Source organism: Mycteria americana, chromosome 4, assembly GCF_035582795.1.
Source record: "Mycteria americana isolate JAX WOST 10 ecotype Jacksonville Zoo and Gardens chromosome 4, USCA_MyAme_1.0, whole genome shotgun sequence".
Classification (NCBI taxonomy): Eukaryota; Metazoa; Chordata; class Aves; order Ciconiiformes; family Ciconiidae; genus Mycteria; species Mycteria americana.
This window is the reverse complement of record NC_134368.1, coordinates 46,061,815-46,078,002: the sequence shown is the minus strand read 5'-3', so window position 1 is coordinate 46,078,002 and position 16,188 is coordinate 46,061,815. Positions and strand designations below refer to the sequence as shown.

The following is a 16,188-nucleotide window of genomic DNA, read 5'->3' as shown; positions in this document are numbered from 1 at the left end:
TCAGAACAAGGAGATAAAAACTAACGTTCTCTTAAGATACGTAGGTATATTCTCTTAAGTCTACCTTTCTGTATCACGAATCTTAAAAAATAAAACCAAAAATGGCTTCCATCTTCCTTATGCATCATCCTTTTTCAGACCTTTGATAATACGCAATTTACTGTCGTGTGATTCTGCAGTAAACTGTGTTTTTTTCATTTATAGTTCTGCCTCAAAACTTTGTATATTCAATTAGTGTCTAATTCACTCTTGCAAGGTAAAATAAACAGCTGAGCTGCTGTTCTAAGCGCGTCTACACATTCTCTCCTTCCTGTACTTATTTTGCTGGCAACTATACTTAAAAAGGTATCTGTAGCTTTCGGAGACATGAGTTTATACTGGTTGGAATTGCTTACTTTTCAAAAATTCAGGCATATTTAAACACAATGCTACCTTTCAAATGTTTCAAATATCCTCAGTTGACACAGCTGCCCAAACATTCAGGCTCCATGAACGTGTGTTACCGTATGAGGCTTAGAGAGTGAGTGCTGTGATACAGCTCTTTATCCTTAGATTCAGTTAATGCATGTAACTTGATGGGTACCCTTTTGAAGTGTATCTTTAAGCAGATAAATAGCAAATACAACTTTTAGTAGTAAACAGATGAAAGGTTTTTGTTTTCTATAAACAAAATGTTTATATCAGGTCTGTTTCTACTTTCCCAGCCATCCAATTAAAAAAAAAAATTAAAAAGTACTCTTGTCGCATTGGTTTGGCATTGTCTGTTAAACCTGTTCTCTGTTGCACTTTCTACACTTCCACTTTCACTACACTTGCTGACTAGTTGAGAAACTACTTCACGAACGGTCACATTCCATACAGTAACAAGTTGCTTTGCTGGATCCATTTGCCTTGGAGGGTTTTGGTTTTTTGTTTTTTTTTTGTTTTTTGTTTTTTTTAACTGAAAAAAATGCACAGTCATTTCTACTCTCTTTTAGCATTTGTAGTGTAGAAAACACTACGCCTTATTCTGCAAGGAAGAAACAGTGCTGTCTCTGTCAAACTGGTATGACCTCCGATGTCGTTTCTTCAGCTGCCGGCTGAGAGTTTGTACCTGTCTGTGCTACTGGCACCACCACGGCGTCCTTGACGTCCGAGGTCTGAGTGCAGGAGGAGTTCTTCTCCTCCAGTTTTTTGGCGGTGTCTGGGCAGTTCTGAACAAAGATCACTCTGTTGTAGGCTTTCAGCCTGCGCCACAGCTGAACGTAAACCTTACACTGCACGTACATGAAGACCAGGCCTCCCGTGAATCCAATGGCCACCACAACGAGTTTTGTCCAAAATGGCCATTCAAGGACACCTTTGAAATAAAAGGTTTATATTTGTTACCATTGTTGTACATTGAATATCAAGTACTGCGGTTCAGGAAAATATTTTGAAAAGAAGCCACTTGCTAAGAATTCCCAGGTACGTACACGCTCTTGGGGCGGTTGTGGCTGAAGTAGAAATCAGCAGCGGTTTCCTGTCCCATAGGCCAGCCAAGAAACTACATCTGCCTCCCACTTTTAACTGACTTCACCACAATTTGGTCAAATAAGAAAAGCAAGGCCACTCTCACAAAGGAAGCATAATGCTTGATACAGGCAAAACCAAAACACTGTACTGTTCTCCAATAATATCCCCATATTCAATAGCTTGCTTAAGCAAAAGTACAAGTACCAAACCCAAGATAACTGGATACCTAGAAATATTATGCACATCTTCAACAACAACTGTTTTTTTTTAATCGTGCTAGAAGTGTGACATTGTTTAGGGCACCTGGAACATCAACATTTACAATATGATTACCTGGTCCTAGCTCCATCCTGAAGCCAGGGTGTAGTAAAAAAAGCTAGTGGAAAGGGCTTTTATCTCCTGCATCACCTGCCTTCGTTGGCCTCTTTTTCCTGCTGTCTGTGCAACCCCCCTGAACACGCCTCTATCAAAAAGCGGCACTTACATTCCTAGGTACTAAAAAAGTAACTTTACAGTTTTTGGTGTATCTGTTCTTATTTTTCACATTGCATTGATCAATCACATTGATATTTACAGAAAAAGATACGGCTGCTACCACAAAAAAAGCTAGAGATGAGAGCATTTGAACTTGATTATAATATGAATAATGTTAAAATTATTTGCTTTGGCCTAAATGTGCTCTTAAGATTTTAACAGAATAAATTAATTTTGTATTAAGAACAGCCTTCTCCTCGTTAATTCATACCACTGCATCTGCTTTTTTCAACCATTCAGTAGCCTAACATAAAGGAACAGCTACCAGCCTTCGCATTACACATTGCCTCATCGCGTTTAAAGATTAAATGCTACACTAGAGTCAGACCTCTGTATCGATGCTTAAGCTGTCAAGTCCGAACAAGCCGAATAGGTCTGTTGGTCCTATATGGAAGGTCTTTAAATAACGTTTTGCTCAGTGAGTGTTAGTATTCAAGGTGCCTTGCAGGTGCTGTATTCAACCACTGGTGATATATCACAACAACTTGGTGACATTTGTGAGTTTTATCCAAGTTTTACACAGGGAAGGAATTTTTGCCGCCGGCAGGAAAGCAATCTGCGTTCCCTTGGGACTCGGCGGAAGAGCTTCAGCGAGGAGCCAGTCTCGCCTCCGAGACCTGGTAACCTGGGCTCCTCAAACGCAAGCCTGTACTTTTAGCCAGCTGTGTCTCATGAATCTAAGTATCCCCTTTACTGTTAAACACATAGGAACTGGGCTTTTAGTTAAATAAACAAATAGAGACCAAAAGAATATTCATTATTGCAAAAGCACACGAAATGTTTGAAGTAGCTGGAGTTTTCCCTGTCATGGTAACTGTTCAGTAGTACTTAGAAATGGTAACAGTGTATTGAGTGATGGTGCTAGCCAATTATTTTATTTTTTAATTTGCAGCAAAATGAAAGCATACTAAGACCATGGAAATCACTTTGTATCTCCCTAACCACTATTACTCTGATTAGTTGAACTTGCCAGGGACAAATCCTTTTATATTTGTTAAATTTGTTCACAAAACGTTTATCGTGCCTTTCTTCAATCCCCTATTCCTGGGACAAAAGGAAGTAACAAAGAATACTTTGCTGAGGTGTCATATCCAGTGATGTGTTTTTTCTTTTTTTTTCCCCTTTAATAACTGTTTTTAAAAATCACTGTCTCTTTCTTGCTCTTAATTATGAAAGCAGTATGGTTTGCATCTGACTAAGCCCCATCAGTCGGTAACGACACTTAGAACCAGCAAGTCACAGCTGGAGCGCTGAGCTCAGAAGAAAGAGGCTGAATAAACGGCTCAGCTTTCCTTCAGAGCTTCTCCGACCTCTTAGCAGTAAAGATGTGCTGCTCCTTCTTCCATGGTAATACAGGAAGCATCATTTTTTGCTTAACTGGTATGGCACAGTGAATTTTGTACCTTTCAGTGTACTCCAGGATTGCCATATTTTCACGGACTCGAGCTTTATTAGGAGAGACAAAGCTCAGCTAAGCCTAAACCTGTTTCTTCAAGCAGAGTAAATTTATGTGAAACTTGATTCCCTACCACTGGTGCCATATAAATTCTGGAATATTTTAAATATATTTTAAATTGCCCTTTCTATAGATGGGTGAGAGGTTTACCAATTAAGAGGTTTACACTTTTATTTATTTGCATCATATGCTTTTGTAAGGAGAAAAAAAATCCCTTAAATATTTTGAGATACACATTTAAAAAAGGGATTTTTTTAAACTTACACAACATTAACAAACAGTACTAGTATTAGTCAGGGCTTTCAGTTTTTATCCTCCTCAAAATATGTTTATAAAGTCTTTTTCCTTCAGCATTCACTGTCTTTTTCCCAGCATTTCCCATTTAAGCAGAGATAATGGAGAGAAAAGCAAACTACATATATGTCTCTTCCCCTCCCCCCCCCCCAAATACAGGTTTGATTTTGTAAGAGTATCCCCCCCCCACGCCCAACAAGCTAATTTTGGGGCAAAAAAGTTCTCTTCACAAACACTTATATTTGCATGTTGTAAATAGCTCCAAGGCATCTCTTTGTCCATTTTTTAGTGTGGAGAATCATCCATTACATTTGGCAAACACTGAATTCCATACAAATCGTAAATACTTTTTGAGCCTACCAGGATTAATTAATGTGATTCTTACACATTCTATCTAACAACAAAAATTCGTGTTAGCTGTTGTGTAAATTCAGCTAATCCACAGAAATACCTTTCCCCTTTTTAATGAGCAGGGTGATGTAGTTGTACTCATAAATAGAAGCTCAAAGCCATTCCTAGTCCTGTCCTCAGGGCCAGTTTTTTTGAGATGAAAAACAGGGTTACCCATTTAGAAAGAATGCAAACCAAGACTTTGTAGTATACATTAGTCTGTGACTTACTGAGGCTTGTTACATATTTTCCTCTCGTAGGCAAGAAAGGCAGGCATCAGGAGTATCATCAAGTATTTATCTAAGTAGCGAGGCACAAAGCTCCGCCTGTTTTGTTTTCCATGTTAACTTGAGAGTATAGGACAAAGCTAGAGACCTTTGTCCCTCTACTGTGCTTAAAGTGAATTCAGATCAAAACTCAGAAGCTTTTTATCCTTTTCATCATCATGATCAGATTTAAGACTAAATTCAAGACCAAATAGACTTAGATTTGACATGGAAAACAGTAGTTCAGTTTGGAATAGAGTTTCCCAACATAGGCTAAGTATAGTCCAAAAAGAAACCTACTTATGTTAAACATGCATTTTGTTACACACATCCAGTTGGGTTTTCAGTATCTCCACAGATGGAGACTCCGCGACCTCTCTGTTCCAGTGTTTGACCACCCTCACAATAAACACAACTGGAACGTGGACATTTCACGGTGAAATTCTATTTGAAAGGGCACAGGAATGGCTTTCCATGCTACTTAAGTCCCACATGAAGGACTAACACAACTGGAACACAGTCTCTTGGAAGTTCATATTGGGAAGCTTGTTGATGAAAGGGCTCTATCGTGTTTTACAGGATATCAAGGTTCAAGTGGGTAATATAAATAAATTGCTCTTTTATGACCTGAACTTGCACTAAGCTATTTGAATTTGACTCATCTTTTTGCCTGAGCTTCAGAAATATCTAGATAATGGGAGATTAACCTAGGAAGAACCAGCAGGCTAGTTAAGCTGTCGTAATGATTACACTAAGTAGAGGTCTCTCTGCAGGGGCATCACATAAGCTTTTAACACTGATGCATTCATTACTTCTGCATTAAAGCATTTGATGTAGCTGTATCAGTGATGTATCAGATGTATCAGTGAGCTGTTATTTAAGAGCAGAATGGGACTGGTTACATAGCTGCCTTTCAAAGTTATCCATTGCATTATCAACAAGATTGAAGAAGGTAAAAGATACTTACCGTTATCATTGCCTTGTTTAATTTCCTCAGCGGTTCTGTCAATTAAAACATACAATGACCAAACAACACAGGTAATTGCAATTACGTGGAATGTGACCGAACAAACTATTTTCCTCCTCTCACTTGTTGTCATCTGTAGTTTCTCCCACTGTAATGAAAAAAAAAAAGTAATAAAAAAACCCCAGACTTGTAAAATTTTACAATAAACTGATTAGGCCATTCTGGCTCTTTCTACGAAAAAACAAGCAGTAATAACATTAACGAATCCTTTTATTTTGATAATACACATTACAGTAGTATGTGCATTGTCACTTTAAAATTCATAATGATCTCATTTTCACAGATTCAGAGGAATGAAGAGTTCTGTTCTGTTTCTGTCTGCTTGCGAATGACATCTAAAGTAATTTCATTGCAGTACGGCCATAACATGTTAATAGGTAAAAAGCTGAATATTTATTTTAACTTTACCTGATGCACACGTCTGGTGATGAGAGAAGAAAAAACCCAAACATTAGCTTGTAATACTTGAACTATTCTCAGCTATTCTCAGTTCTTAAAATTAGAGGAACACAGCTGTGGAACAGTTTTCCCATAAAATAAAAGCGTAAGAAATGCAACTGCATTGAGGATTAAATTCAATAAACTTGAAAAGATGATTACGTGGAAATGATCCTACATGACAGCAGTCAAGCAGCCTCAGTAATGCAAGAAGGATCTTCCAGGCACATGTTTGTGATTTATGGCACTAAATCCTAGCTTAAGTTAAAGCTATTTTAAGATGAAACAGGCTATTCTCCGCATTTGAACGGTGCAACTCTTGAGGCAATTTTTTTTAATCTCGCTTGTGAAGACATCATTTTTTTCAGCCCTTCTTTAAACTAAAGCCCTTCTCTACTAAAATGCTAGCCTTTGAAAGCAGATGAAGGACTATGACATTTAAAAGCAAAACGCCTGAATTCCGATGATTAATCTCGAAGTCGGTCGCTAGCATCTGACGAGTGAAACGAGTACAAACCACAACGCAACAGTGCCATCTCTAGTCGTGCCATCCAAGGCTGACCTGTGCTTCAGCATGCAAGGCACAGCACTGACCACCGCCGCAGCAAAGCTGCTCCTCCGCTGACACGGACCTGTAGTACACTCGGGCTGCGGCTCCTAGTATTTTCCAGGTGCTAAGGCTGGATCAAAACCCCTGGCCACTTCAGAGCACTGAGGTGGTATGAATTTACTTTGCAGGTATGAGTTTGGCTTTGTTTTCCTTGTTTGGGTTTTTTTTTGGTCAGCTGTTTTTTTTAATTTTGGTTTGGTTTGGTTCTGGGAAATAACAAATTTCCCTAAATCGCTTATGGCTAGTGTTGGAGATGGCATCTAAGCTAGATGCTTAGACTTTAACCTGAACCAATGTGGCCGTTCTTCTAGTCTGAACACTGTTTGCTGTCTGGTCACATTTTGAAGGAGCACGACTGCAGTAAAAGCCGAGGAATGTCAATGCAATGTCACCAAGAGGGCTAACTCTCAGAAACGCTTCCTCCTGCCATTAGTTTTAGAGCAGTACATCCCAGGCCAAGCAAATTTCATTCTGCAATGGCAGTTAAAGCTTGCACGTTTCAAAGCTGTTGCCTGAAAACACAATCTCTGGAGCATCTTCTAGCCCTTGCCAGAATTTTATGAACACAAGGCTTAAATCACTGTTTAGAAGAACTGAAACATTTCCTGAGTGATATACAAAGAGACAGAGCTAGCAGTTTATTTACCAGCTGATACCTCATTTCAGCTTCTGATATATCTACTTAGGAGTGAAACCTAAGCTTGCTGGGTTTTGTATGGCAGTCTGGAAAAATGGGAGGCATTAAAAAAAGTAATAGAACAAAACCCCAGAACCTTATATTCATTGTAGTTCATGTAGGTAGTACTCAGTGGTCAGACCAGACAGACTGTGGCATTATCATCACAGTCTTATCATATCATTACAGTCACCAGGTTACACAGCATTTGACCTGGAGACTTTCAATCCTTTTTGCAGTGAAAATTCAATTCAAGCCTTGCAACAGACTTTCTTTCCAAAGAAAAAGTTTGTCCAGATGGAAGAAAGGATTTTTACCTTCACCCTTCACTTACCTGTGGATGCTGTGTGAGAGATCAACATTGAACATAAAGAAGAATGAATTGTACTCTTAAATAGACATCTTCTATCATCTCAACTCTGATGCAACACTTTTTGGTCTACTGGAGAGAAGATTCTGTGCTAAATTTTCGTTGTCATGTATACCTGCAGTCTCATTATAGCCATTTTACTCTCTGCAACATACACAAAAGCCTTAGAGTCTTGATCTGAATGCCCACTCAAATAAAGCTTTTTCATATGGAATTTTAAAGTCAAAGAAGAATGCTGGTCCCATTACTCTAAATGTAAACATTTTGTAGGTGGAAAAAAAAGAGAAAAACAAACGACCAATAGGCAGGATAGGTAAATAAAGGAACAAGCTCACAAAATTCTGCTGAGATTTACAAGAGAGGTGTAGCAGGAGAGGGAGCTAGCAGAAATGGGCTAAAGCAGGCCTTTTTTGCTAACATCCCATGATCAGATCCAGCCAGAAATCAAGCCAAGGCCGACCAGACTCTGCTTCCTCTCTCTGGCCCCTTTTCTTCTCCCAGAAGACAGCACGCCTGTGTGTCTATTCTATCCACACGCGCGTTACCACACCAGAAATAAGCTGGCTGCCAGGAGACCGGGAGAGGCCACCAGGGCATGGTGGTTATGGAACTGGAAGACTCTGCAGAGCACCTCATACTCCCCGTTGGGATACAAGAAAGGACCAAGGACCGAGGGGAGACTCCTGCTCACACGGGCAGACGGTGGGGGATGCGAGTACTTGGGAGCATTTTACAGCTCTTAGCGTCTCCCAGAGCTGCGCTTCTGTTTTGCCCTGCCCCAGCTGCAGTCCCAGTTCTCCTCTCAACTCCAGTCATGATGGGCTGAGCTCAGAAGGGGAAATTCAATTAAACTTTGTGCTCTACTCCTGGCAATCCCTGTGATAGCTGAGGTAGTTTTCCTGATCTACCCACATATTTTAGCTTGGCTGAACAGAGAGTACTATGTGACTACTGTCACTTTCTACTAGATGAGTGATGTTAGTAGATAAGCCAGCAATTTCAGTTGCCCTGGAGCAGAAAAGTGCAATTCACTATTTTAGGATTTTTTTGCAATAGGCTTAAATTGAAAATTTAACTGTTAATGTTAGCACAGACTTGCTTGGATAAAAGCAGACTTATGTGAAATAAAAATTGCTTGAAAATCCACAGCAAAGGCTATGAGACAACAATACATTGAGCAGTGACAGCATCAGCCCCTTTTACTTGTGCTTTATAGTCCAGGACTCGATATAGCCTAAAGTTGGGTGGGTAAGTTTGGCAGGTGCTACCATGTCACACAGTGCATTAAGGACTCCTTAACCACTGATAAATTCACCCCTGCTGTATTTTGAAGCTTCTGCAGTTCTCATGGCTCTCTACATTCATGATGGCAAGATAAAAATAAATTGCGTCACGTTTTATTATCTTCGTCCGTGATCTAGAAAAACGTACAACCATCAGGTTGATGACACCGTGACGTGCCATAGGTAGAATATCAGATGCCACCAAAACCAGAAAAATAACACAAAAGTAAGTGCCCAGGTGCAATTTTCCTTGGAAACTTGTATGTTATTACTCCTAAGGTGCTCTAGAGACTGGAAGGAGAGAAAGAAATGGAAGACTGTAACAGCCAGAGGAGACATTTACAATGCCTTGCAAATTACTGAGTCACTGAATTGATAGACAAGCACTGTCATTTTTGCCCAGCCTCCTCCGAAGCACCCCGTCACTGTTGTACATCCGATTGTCACCACCCACAGATTCCTTAATCCTGGCAGCAATACAAACACAGACTGGAAATCCTCACAGATGCAGATGGTTTGATGTCCTGCAAATGCAAGCGAGCGCATGAATATCAGTATGCTCCACAGAACAGGTGTGCTCAAACACTTCGTAGCATCTAGCAACCACACGACCTTTTACACAAGCCACCGAACAAATCCACAATGCAACAATATGTATCTCGAGAAGAAAGCTTGACATAACCCCAGCCCCCGTTTTATTTTCTGAATAAGCTTTCTGAACATCACACTTGCGCTGTGCTCTGCAAACCACTGGAGGGTGGTAGGAGACTGCCTACCTGCTTCAGAGGGTCCTACCAAGAAGCCAGAATGAGCTGTCAAAGGAAAGGAGCCGGATTGTAAATGTGATCAGATAGATGCACTCCTCCCACCCCAACTACTACTTACAGCTACTGCTGAAGCAGGACGAGCACCTCAGCCTGCATTCCTGTGCTTTGCTGCCAGAGAAGTTTGTAATAATCTTGAAAGTGGCAGCTGTAAAATTGTACCCTGTTCTAGGTTTCCACCTCATGTTTTGGCTTTGTTTCTTAAAGACTGTCTTGCTCTGAAACTTAAAGGGAACAGTTACTGATTTCATAACCCGCTCTTGCAATTACAAAATGTAGTCATGAGTCTTCTGGGGAAAGAAAAAAAAAAAAGGGAAAAAAATGAATAGCCTACTCACAGGGAACATCTAAATCATATGTAGCCAACCACTTCCCTTTCCTGTAACATAGTCCGAGAAAATCCCCAATACTTATTTTAAAGGACCAAAATTTGCTTCCCTGCATGTCACTTCTAATAAAAGCTTGGTTAATCAATATGCAAGAAATAAATATGGATATTTTAAAATATCCTCTGAAGACAGATTGTCTGCGGATGTGGGGATGCTGCTTCATATCCTAGAGATCTCAATGCAGCCTCTCTTCTTATAGACAGAAGTAAATCTGCAATTTTAATCCCCTCCCATACACTAAGCTTTCTGCAAAGGGGTTTCATGATGGCCCAATGCAGAACCAAAAGCTTCGCACTGCTCCCACAAAAGCTGTTACCACACCACAGAATTGCACTCTGCAAACTTTGCTGCTTGTGTTCCTTTTCCCCACCTTCAGACTGTAGATTTACTGCCTGCCTGCCTCCATCCGCCATTTCGTGTCCACGTGTTGCCTCCTGCTAGCAGTAATCTTCTGTCACATTGGCCACAAAATTTTGTCTACACAGATTTCCTGAAGCAACTCCACATCTCCCGCCGGTTTGCAGATTCACACCTTTACACCTGCAGGGCTCTCTCCTGCAGGGGCTCGTCACTGAGGAGCCCAAAATGAAGGTGAAGTTAATGGGCTGCTTTGCAGCATGCTATGAATGCTTGGGCTTTTAACTCCTGGGTATTTTCAGCAACCCTATTTTTAAAAATTGCATATAAGGAGGCCTGACAGGGGAATCTGGTATGGGCATGACATTGCTAATATTAAATATTTTTCCCGTTCTGACATTTTTCTCCCTATCCATCATTTAGCAAAAAAATGACAACGGATGTAATGTAAACAGCACCCACAGCTAGAAGGACTTCCTTCTGCTCTCACCCAGAGCTACAGTCACCATGCAACGTTTTCTGAATTCTTTCCACAATCCAAAGAAAGACTTTGTCAACGAAAGCCAACGTCTATCTATTCAAGAAAGCCAACGTCTATCTTGAAATAATCATGCTTGCAAAATGAAGGCTAAAATTATTTACTAGGGGCTGTTGTAGAAACTGCACTCTGCGCACAGACTAGGAATACACAGAAAAACGTCTGTCTTATCCCAAACCAGGCCTGAAGGATCTAGCCAGCACTTTTGAAAACAGCTCTTAAGAACTGGAGCAGTGTATGATGAGGTGAGCCGAGCAGCGAAGATATGTCAGTAGTCTGAACATGTAGCTCGGAGTTATTTATTTTTATTTATTTTCTGTGGTTTAGGGAGGGATTTCTGGTCACTTGTTGCAGTGCTAATTGGCTCAGGCTCCACAGTAAACTGTTCACGACTATCAACCTACCAGCTGGCAGAAAGCAGCTGCAACGGTAGTTTGCAGGAATGGAATTTGTGCAGTCGGTGGAGGAGGAAGAAATAATAGTAATAAAGGACAACAGGGCTCCACACACATGGGGAGAACAAAATAGCCTCGTGCAGATTTGAAGTGCTGATGAGAGATGAGACTTCAAACCTTGTAATTTGAATAAAAGCATTTGGGGCCACTCTGTGGCATCTAAACAACATGTGGTTGCAGCCTGCGCCTGAGGGACTGCATCTTAAAGGAGGACAAGGCGAGCCGCACTGCGCTCTGCTCCAAGATGAGAAGTGCCCCTCGTACAGTCCAACAGAATGTACCAGGTCTGATGGCTGAAAAGAGAAGGGTTTGGGCCATGAAAACGCCTCCTCTGCGTTCTTGTCCCCAAACACATCCAGAGCACATTCAGAGAGGAAGAGTTGCGCAGGTTCACAGAAAACTTATTTGTCATTGCCTTTTGTCAAAAGATACATCCCAGAGAAGAAACTCTTGTAAGGATCAAGAATAGAAGACCAGAATTAGACCCCCACTGCATTAGCCACTGAACACAAAAATAAAATAAATTTTAAAAATCCCACGTCATATGGTGCTTCACACAGCCATATCTATGCACAACCTTACCTTGATCTAGTTAGCTCATTCGATGAGCTGGTACAAATCCTTCTCTGGCAAACCTGTCTGAAGTTTACCTAAAATCTATTTCTGTCCCTAGGTGATACTAAGCAAACCTGGTTGGAATTCAAATGAATGTCTGTGGTGTATTTGAAACAGCTATTAAAAGTTTAAAACTGAACCAGACATGAGTGAATTTCTGAAGACAAACACACTTTAATTCACTTTTGTGTGTGATATGCATGCCTAGAGTAATAAAAGAACTACATAATGAAAAATCTCACTTTGATAAACACCTTAAGATTATCATCTGCAAATAAATAATAATTCAGTTTTATCAAAATCAAGACAGTGCTATATTTGTTTTTTAAGTGACAGGTAAAAGAGCTGGACCTGAGTGATATAATCAGTATGCACTCTTCACAAACTTATGCAATTTTTAGCTGTGTATGTCATCAATTAGCAGACCCTTAAAAAGTGTAAAATAGGGGCATTAAGCAATTTGAGAAGATAATTTCTAAAATGAAGTAGCTGTTTTTGCAATCTGGAAGTACTACTGAGAATACTTGTCATTTGCCAACTAGAAGAACTTCAGTACCTGCATCCTAATCAACCCAACACAGACTAAAGAAAAAAATGCTATGCTTTGGAAATACAGGAATAGCCAGACCTCCTGTCCCTCTCATCCAATGCTCTGTCTCGGACAGAGGCCAACACCAGATGCTTCAGAAAAACGTGCAAGAAACCCCATGACAAGTAATTATAGCATAATCTCTCCATATTGGGAGCTTCTTCCTAGCTCCCATCTGCTAGAAATTATTTTACATCAATATATAGAATGCAAAAGTACTCTACAAAGTGTTTACTTTCCAAGCATCCTCTCCGAATGCTGAAACAACATTAACCAATTCTTTGTTCAATAGAGGACTACATGATCAGCCTTCGGTACTATCATGAGCTTCTCTTTTACAATTGCTGTTTCTTTTCTTGCCTTGTAAGCTATTTAAGAAAAGGATCATTATCTCCTAGCACAGTACGCTTCAGCTACCTTATTTACAAAGATAATCCTGACAGATAAACTGCAGGTGAAACATTAAACCACTGGTCAGGAGTGAACTATCACCATTGTGCAAAACTATGGGGAAAGTCTGGTACAAAGAACAAGAGGCACAAACCTAGAACTCTAGAAAAGATTTACTTTAGGTGCCTGGGCATATGCCTTTATTACTGAAAAATCAATAAACAAGCTACATGTGGGCAACCCATAAAGAAGCAAGGAAAAAAGGGGTAGAATCTATGTCTCCGCTAACTTTTATCACAGTCAAGAACAGAAGCAGATGCTACTGTTACCTGCTCTCCCTACAGTATTTCTACAGCCATTCTATCTATCAAATGGATCTAGTTTGTGTGTCACTTTTATTCTCTTTTCAGCTAATCATCTCCCGCCTCTGTCTACTCTGCCTTACCAAAAGAGAAGCACACCTAATTGAAGGCATGACATTTTCCTCCAGTCACTAAGTAGCAATTGCCTTTAAATCACAGTCCAGCTCTCAAACAGCAATAACTTAGACACAAATTTTTTTTTTTTTTAAAAATCAATCAATCTAACATACCGCAAAGCACAGATCATAATTTTGCTGCAAGACCAGTTAAGCTGAGATTTCGTTTTCCAACCAAAACAGGTGGGGGTGCTGCATTTTGCTGTATGTATTCTATGGGCAATACAAGAGCGGCCATGACACATGCTCAATGCTGGACTTGAGATGGATTGTGCCAGGGTCAAAGCAACCACGAGTCCTTCCTCCACTACAGCAGCCATAACAAACCATCTCCCAACACTCTGTGCCAGAGTCTCTGTCTTCGAAGTCTTCGAAGACCAAGTAGCACGGGCTCCTTTTGCACATCTGAGTGCATTTTAGTCTTAAATAGTGTGATGGATGTGGACAGAAGGCTGGGATAGGATGGTAGAAATAGGAGAAGGAGAGAAATTAGAAAGGTGGATATAGCAACATGCTGGAGATCAACATCCTGTTACATAGTCTTATACGCCTCTCCACTTTCTTTAGTCCTATCCAAAACTGAAATTTCTCTGAAGAACTGTTCCCTTAGGCACCTAAGACATAGTTATAATATATGATCAGTTTTGTTAGAGACCCTTTACCTGAGTCACCTTCTCTTCAGTACTCATCACACTGCTTAATTTCCTCGATATCAAATTGTCTAGCCTGCTGAGAAGTATCTTGAAGCATGCATTTTGAAATTAGAGCTGACGAAATAAAACTGGTGACACCTGAAAAGCTAAATCAACAAATATACTTTCGGTTTATTTAGCTGTAGTTATAAATGATGTACAGAGTCTTCTCCAGGAGTTACAACAGAATATTAGTTATTCTACCTTCCACTTAGAAAATATTTTTCACCTACGTTTGCCTTCTCTTAGACCAGTGCAAGCATGAAAATTCTCATTACTGCCTTGTACTAAATGTGCTTGGTCTTTTTTGTTTGCTCATCATGTCCTTGATTCTCCCATTTGATACATTAGTAATTTAAACACTCTTTCCAATATGTAAAATTCCTCAGAGTTCTAATTTGTATCTTACAGAATAAAAACCTAAAGCCATTTACCTGGAGAACCGGCAGTGCAACCTGTCCTACAGAAGTGTGTGTTACATCGCTACAGCCCAAGGCCCTTCAGCATCACGTGTCGTACCAGGAATGAAGTATAGCAGCAAGTGGAAGAAGGAAGGGTACAAAGGTACCTTTGCATGCTAAGGAGTCTTGTGAGAAAAGGAGTACAGTTGTCTGGAAATGGAAAGCAGCCGTATCTGAAAGTCACTGAATGAAGAGCAGCCATTTGGTACTCTTGGATGAACCTCAAGAACATCTCGCGTGTCTTTTTATCTCATTTTCTATCCTTCACTTTTACAGATCAAAGATGCTTTTACCAATTCTCCCCCCCCCCCCCATCACCCACTAAATTAATAGTACAAGTGAACCTGAACACTAATTCCTTTTATATGGTCATTATTTTCTTCCTGAAGTTGTAAGAGCAACTGACCTACATTGTATAGAAAATGTAACTCGTCTTCTGAGCTTCACTTAACCGAATCAGTCTGAATCGTTACAAAGACATGGCTTGGTTTAAATGTCCTTGTATACCAAAACCCGTGTATTTTTAAATACATTGTTGTTTTAACATATCTAGACGTATCTCATTTTTGCAACTATCTATACAGTACATAAGCATATGTCTGAATTGCCACGTAACCAAGATTTAAAAAAGGAGCTGATGTGCTTCATTATCTATAAATATGACTTTAGCAAGAATAGTGATTTCCCAATGAATAGCTACAGTTACCTTCTCTGTCTTTTAATTTTCCCACAAGACAGGCTCTTTTGATCCAATTAAATAAAAATGAAATGGAGGAAATTTGTGCTGAGGAAAGACTACAGTAATTAACACAAAACTACAGCCTAGTGCTCTGGCAAAGAGCTGAGGGAAGCTATTCATTCTGAAAGACCTCCAACAAATGCCATACATTCCAATTTTGCCACATACAAATTGGAGCAGATGAATAAAGATCTGAATAATTCTTGGAGGAAAAGTTTCTTTTTTTCAAAGTAATTTTAATAAAATGCTAAAGGAATAAAATTAAATTAACACTAAAAAACATAAAATAAACTGAATAAACTGATAATTATCCCATTTGATCATAATTTAGATCAAGTACCGTATTGCTATGGTCAAGAGAACATCACTATGTTCAAGAGAAGCCCTTTTTTGCATGCTTTCCACTAACAAGCAAGCATCAGCCTGTGAACTAAAACTCAGTTCAGATCATTCTCACATCAATAGGTCCCAGGCAAAATAAACTTGAGGCAAATAACCCCTGTAAAATTGTATGTCTTAGTTATGTGAGAGATTAATACATACGTTAATCAGGCCATGAATAGCAGCCCACTCCCATTGGAGCTAGTAAAATCCCTAGCTTCAAAATTAGACAGGAAAAATGGCATTTTTACAAAAGTCCATGAATAACAATGACTGCTTTAGGTCAATGCTTGGGTTGATTATGCTCTTTATATTTTACATTACTAGCTATACATTTTGTGTCAGGGCACCATTGAATTTACATTTTCTTTAGTTGTAAAGCCAGTATCAAGAGATTCTCTTAATTATTTTCAATGCTTCAGCTACCCAGTCCCTCCTCTGT

The 16,188-nt window shown here is 39.8% G+C and overlaps 1 protein-coding gene across 1 annotated transcript in view; it reads right to left on the bottom strand.

The window, feature by feature from the left end:
• Positions 1 to 366: 366 nt before the first annotated feature.
• Positions 367 to 16,188, bottom strand: part of MARCHF1 (membrane associated ring-CH-type finger 1) — a 173,465-nt gene continuing 157,643 nt past the window's right edge. The window contains exons 7-8 of the mRNA XM_075499246.1: positions 5,402 to 5,549; positions 367 to 1,339 (exon numbers count right to left, since the gene is read on the bottom strand). Coding sequence (XP_075355361.1) covers positions 1,038 to 1,339; positions 5,402 to 5,549 — 450 coding nt within the window. The 3' untranslated portion in view covers positions 367 to 1,037. The remainder of the gene's footprint in view (positions 1,340 to 5,401; positions 5,550 to 16,188) is intronic.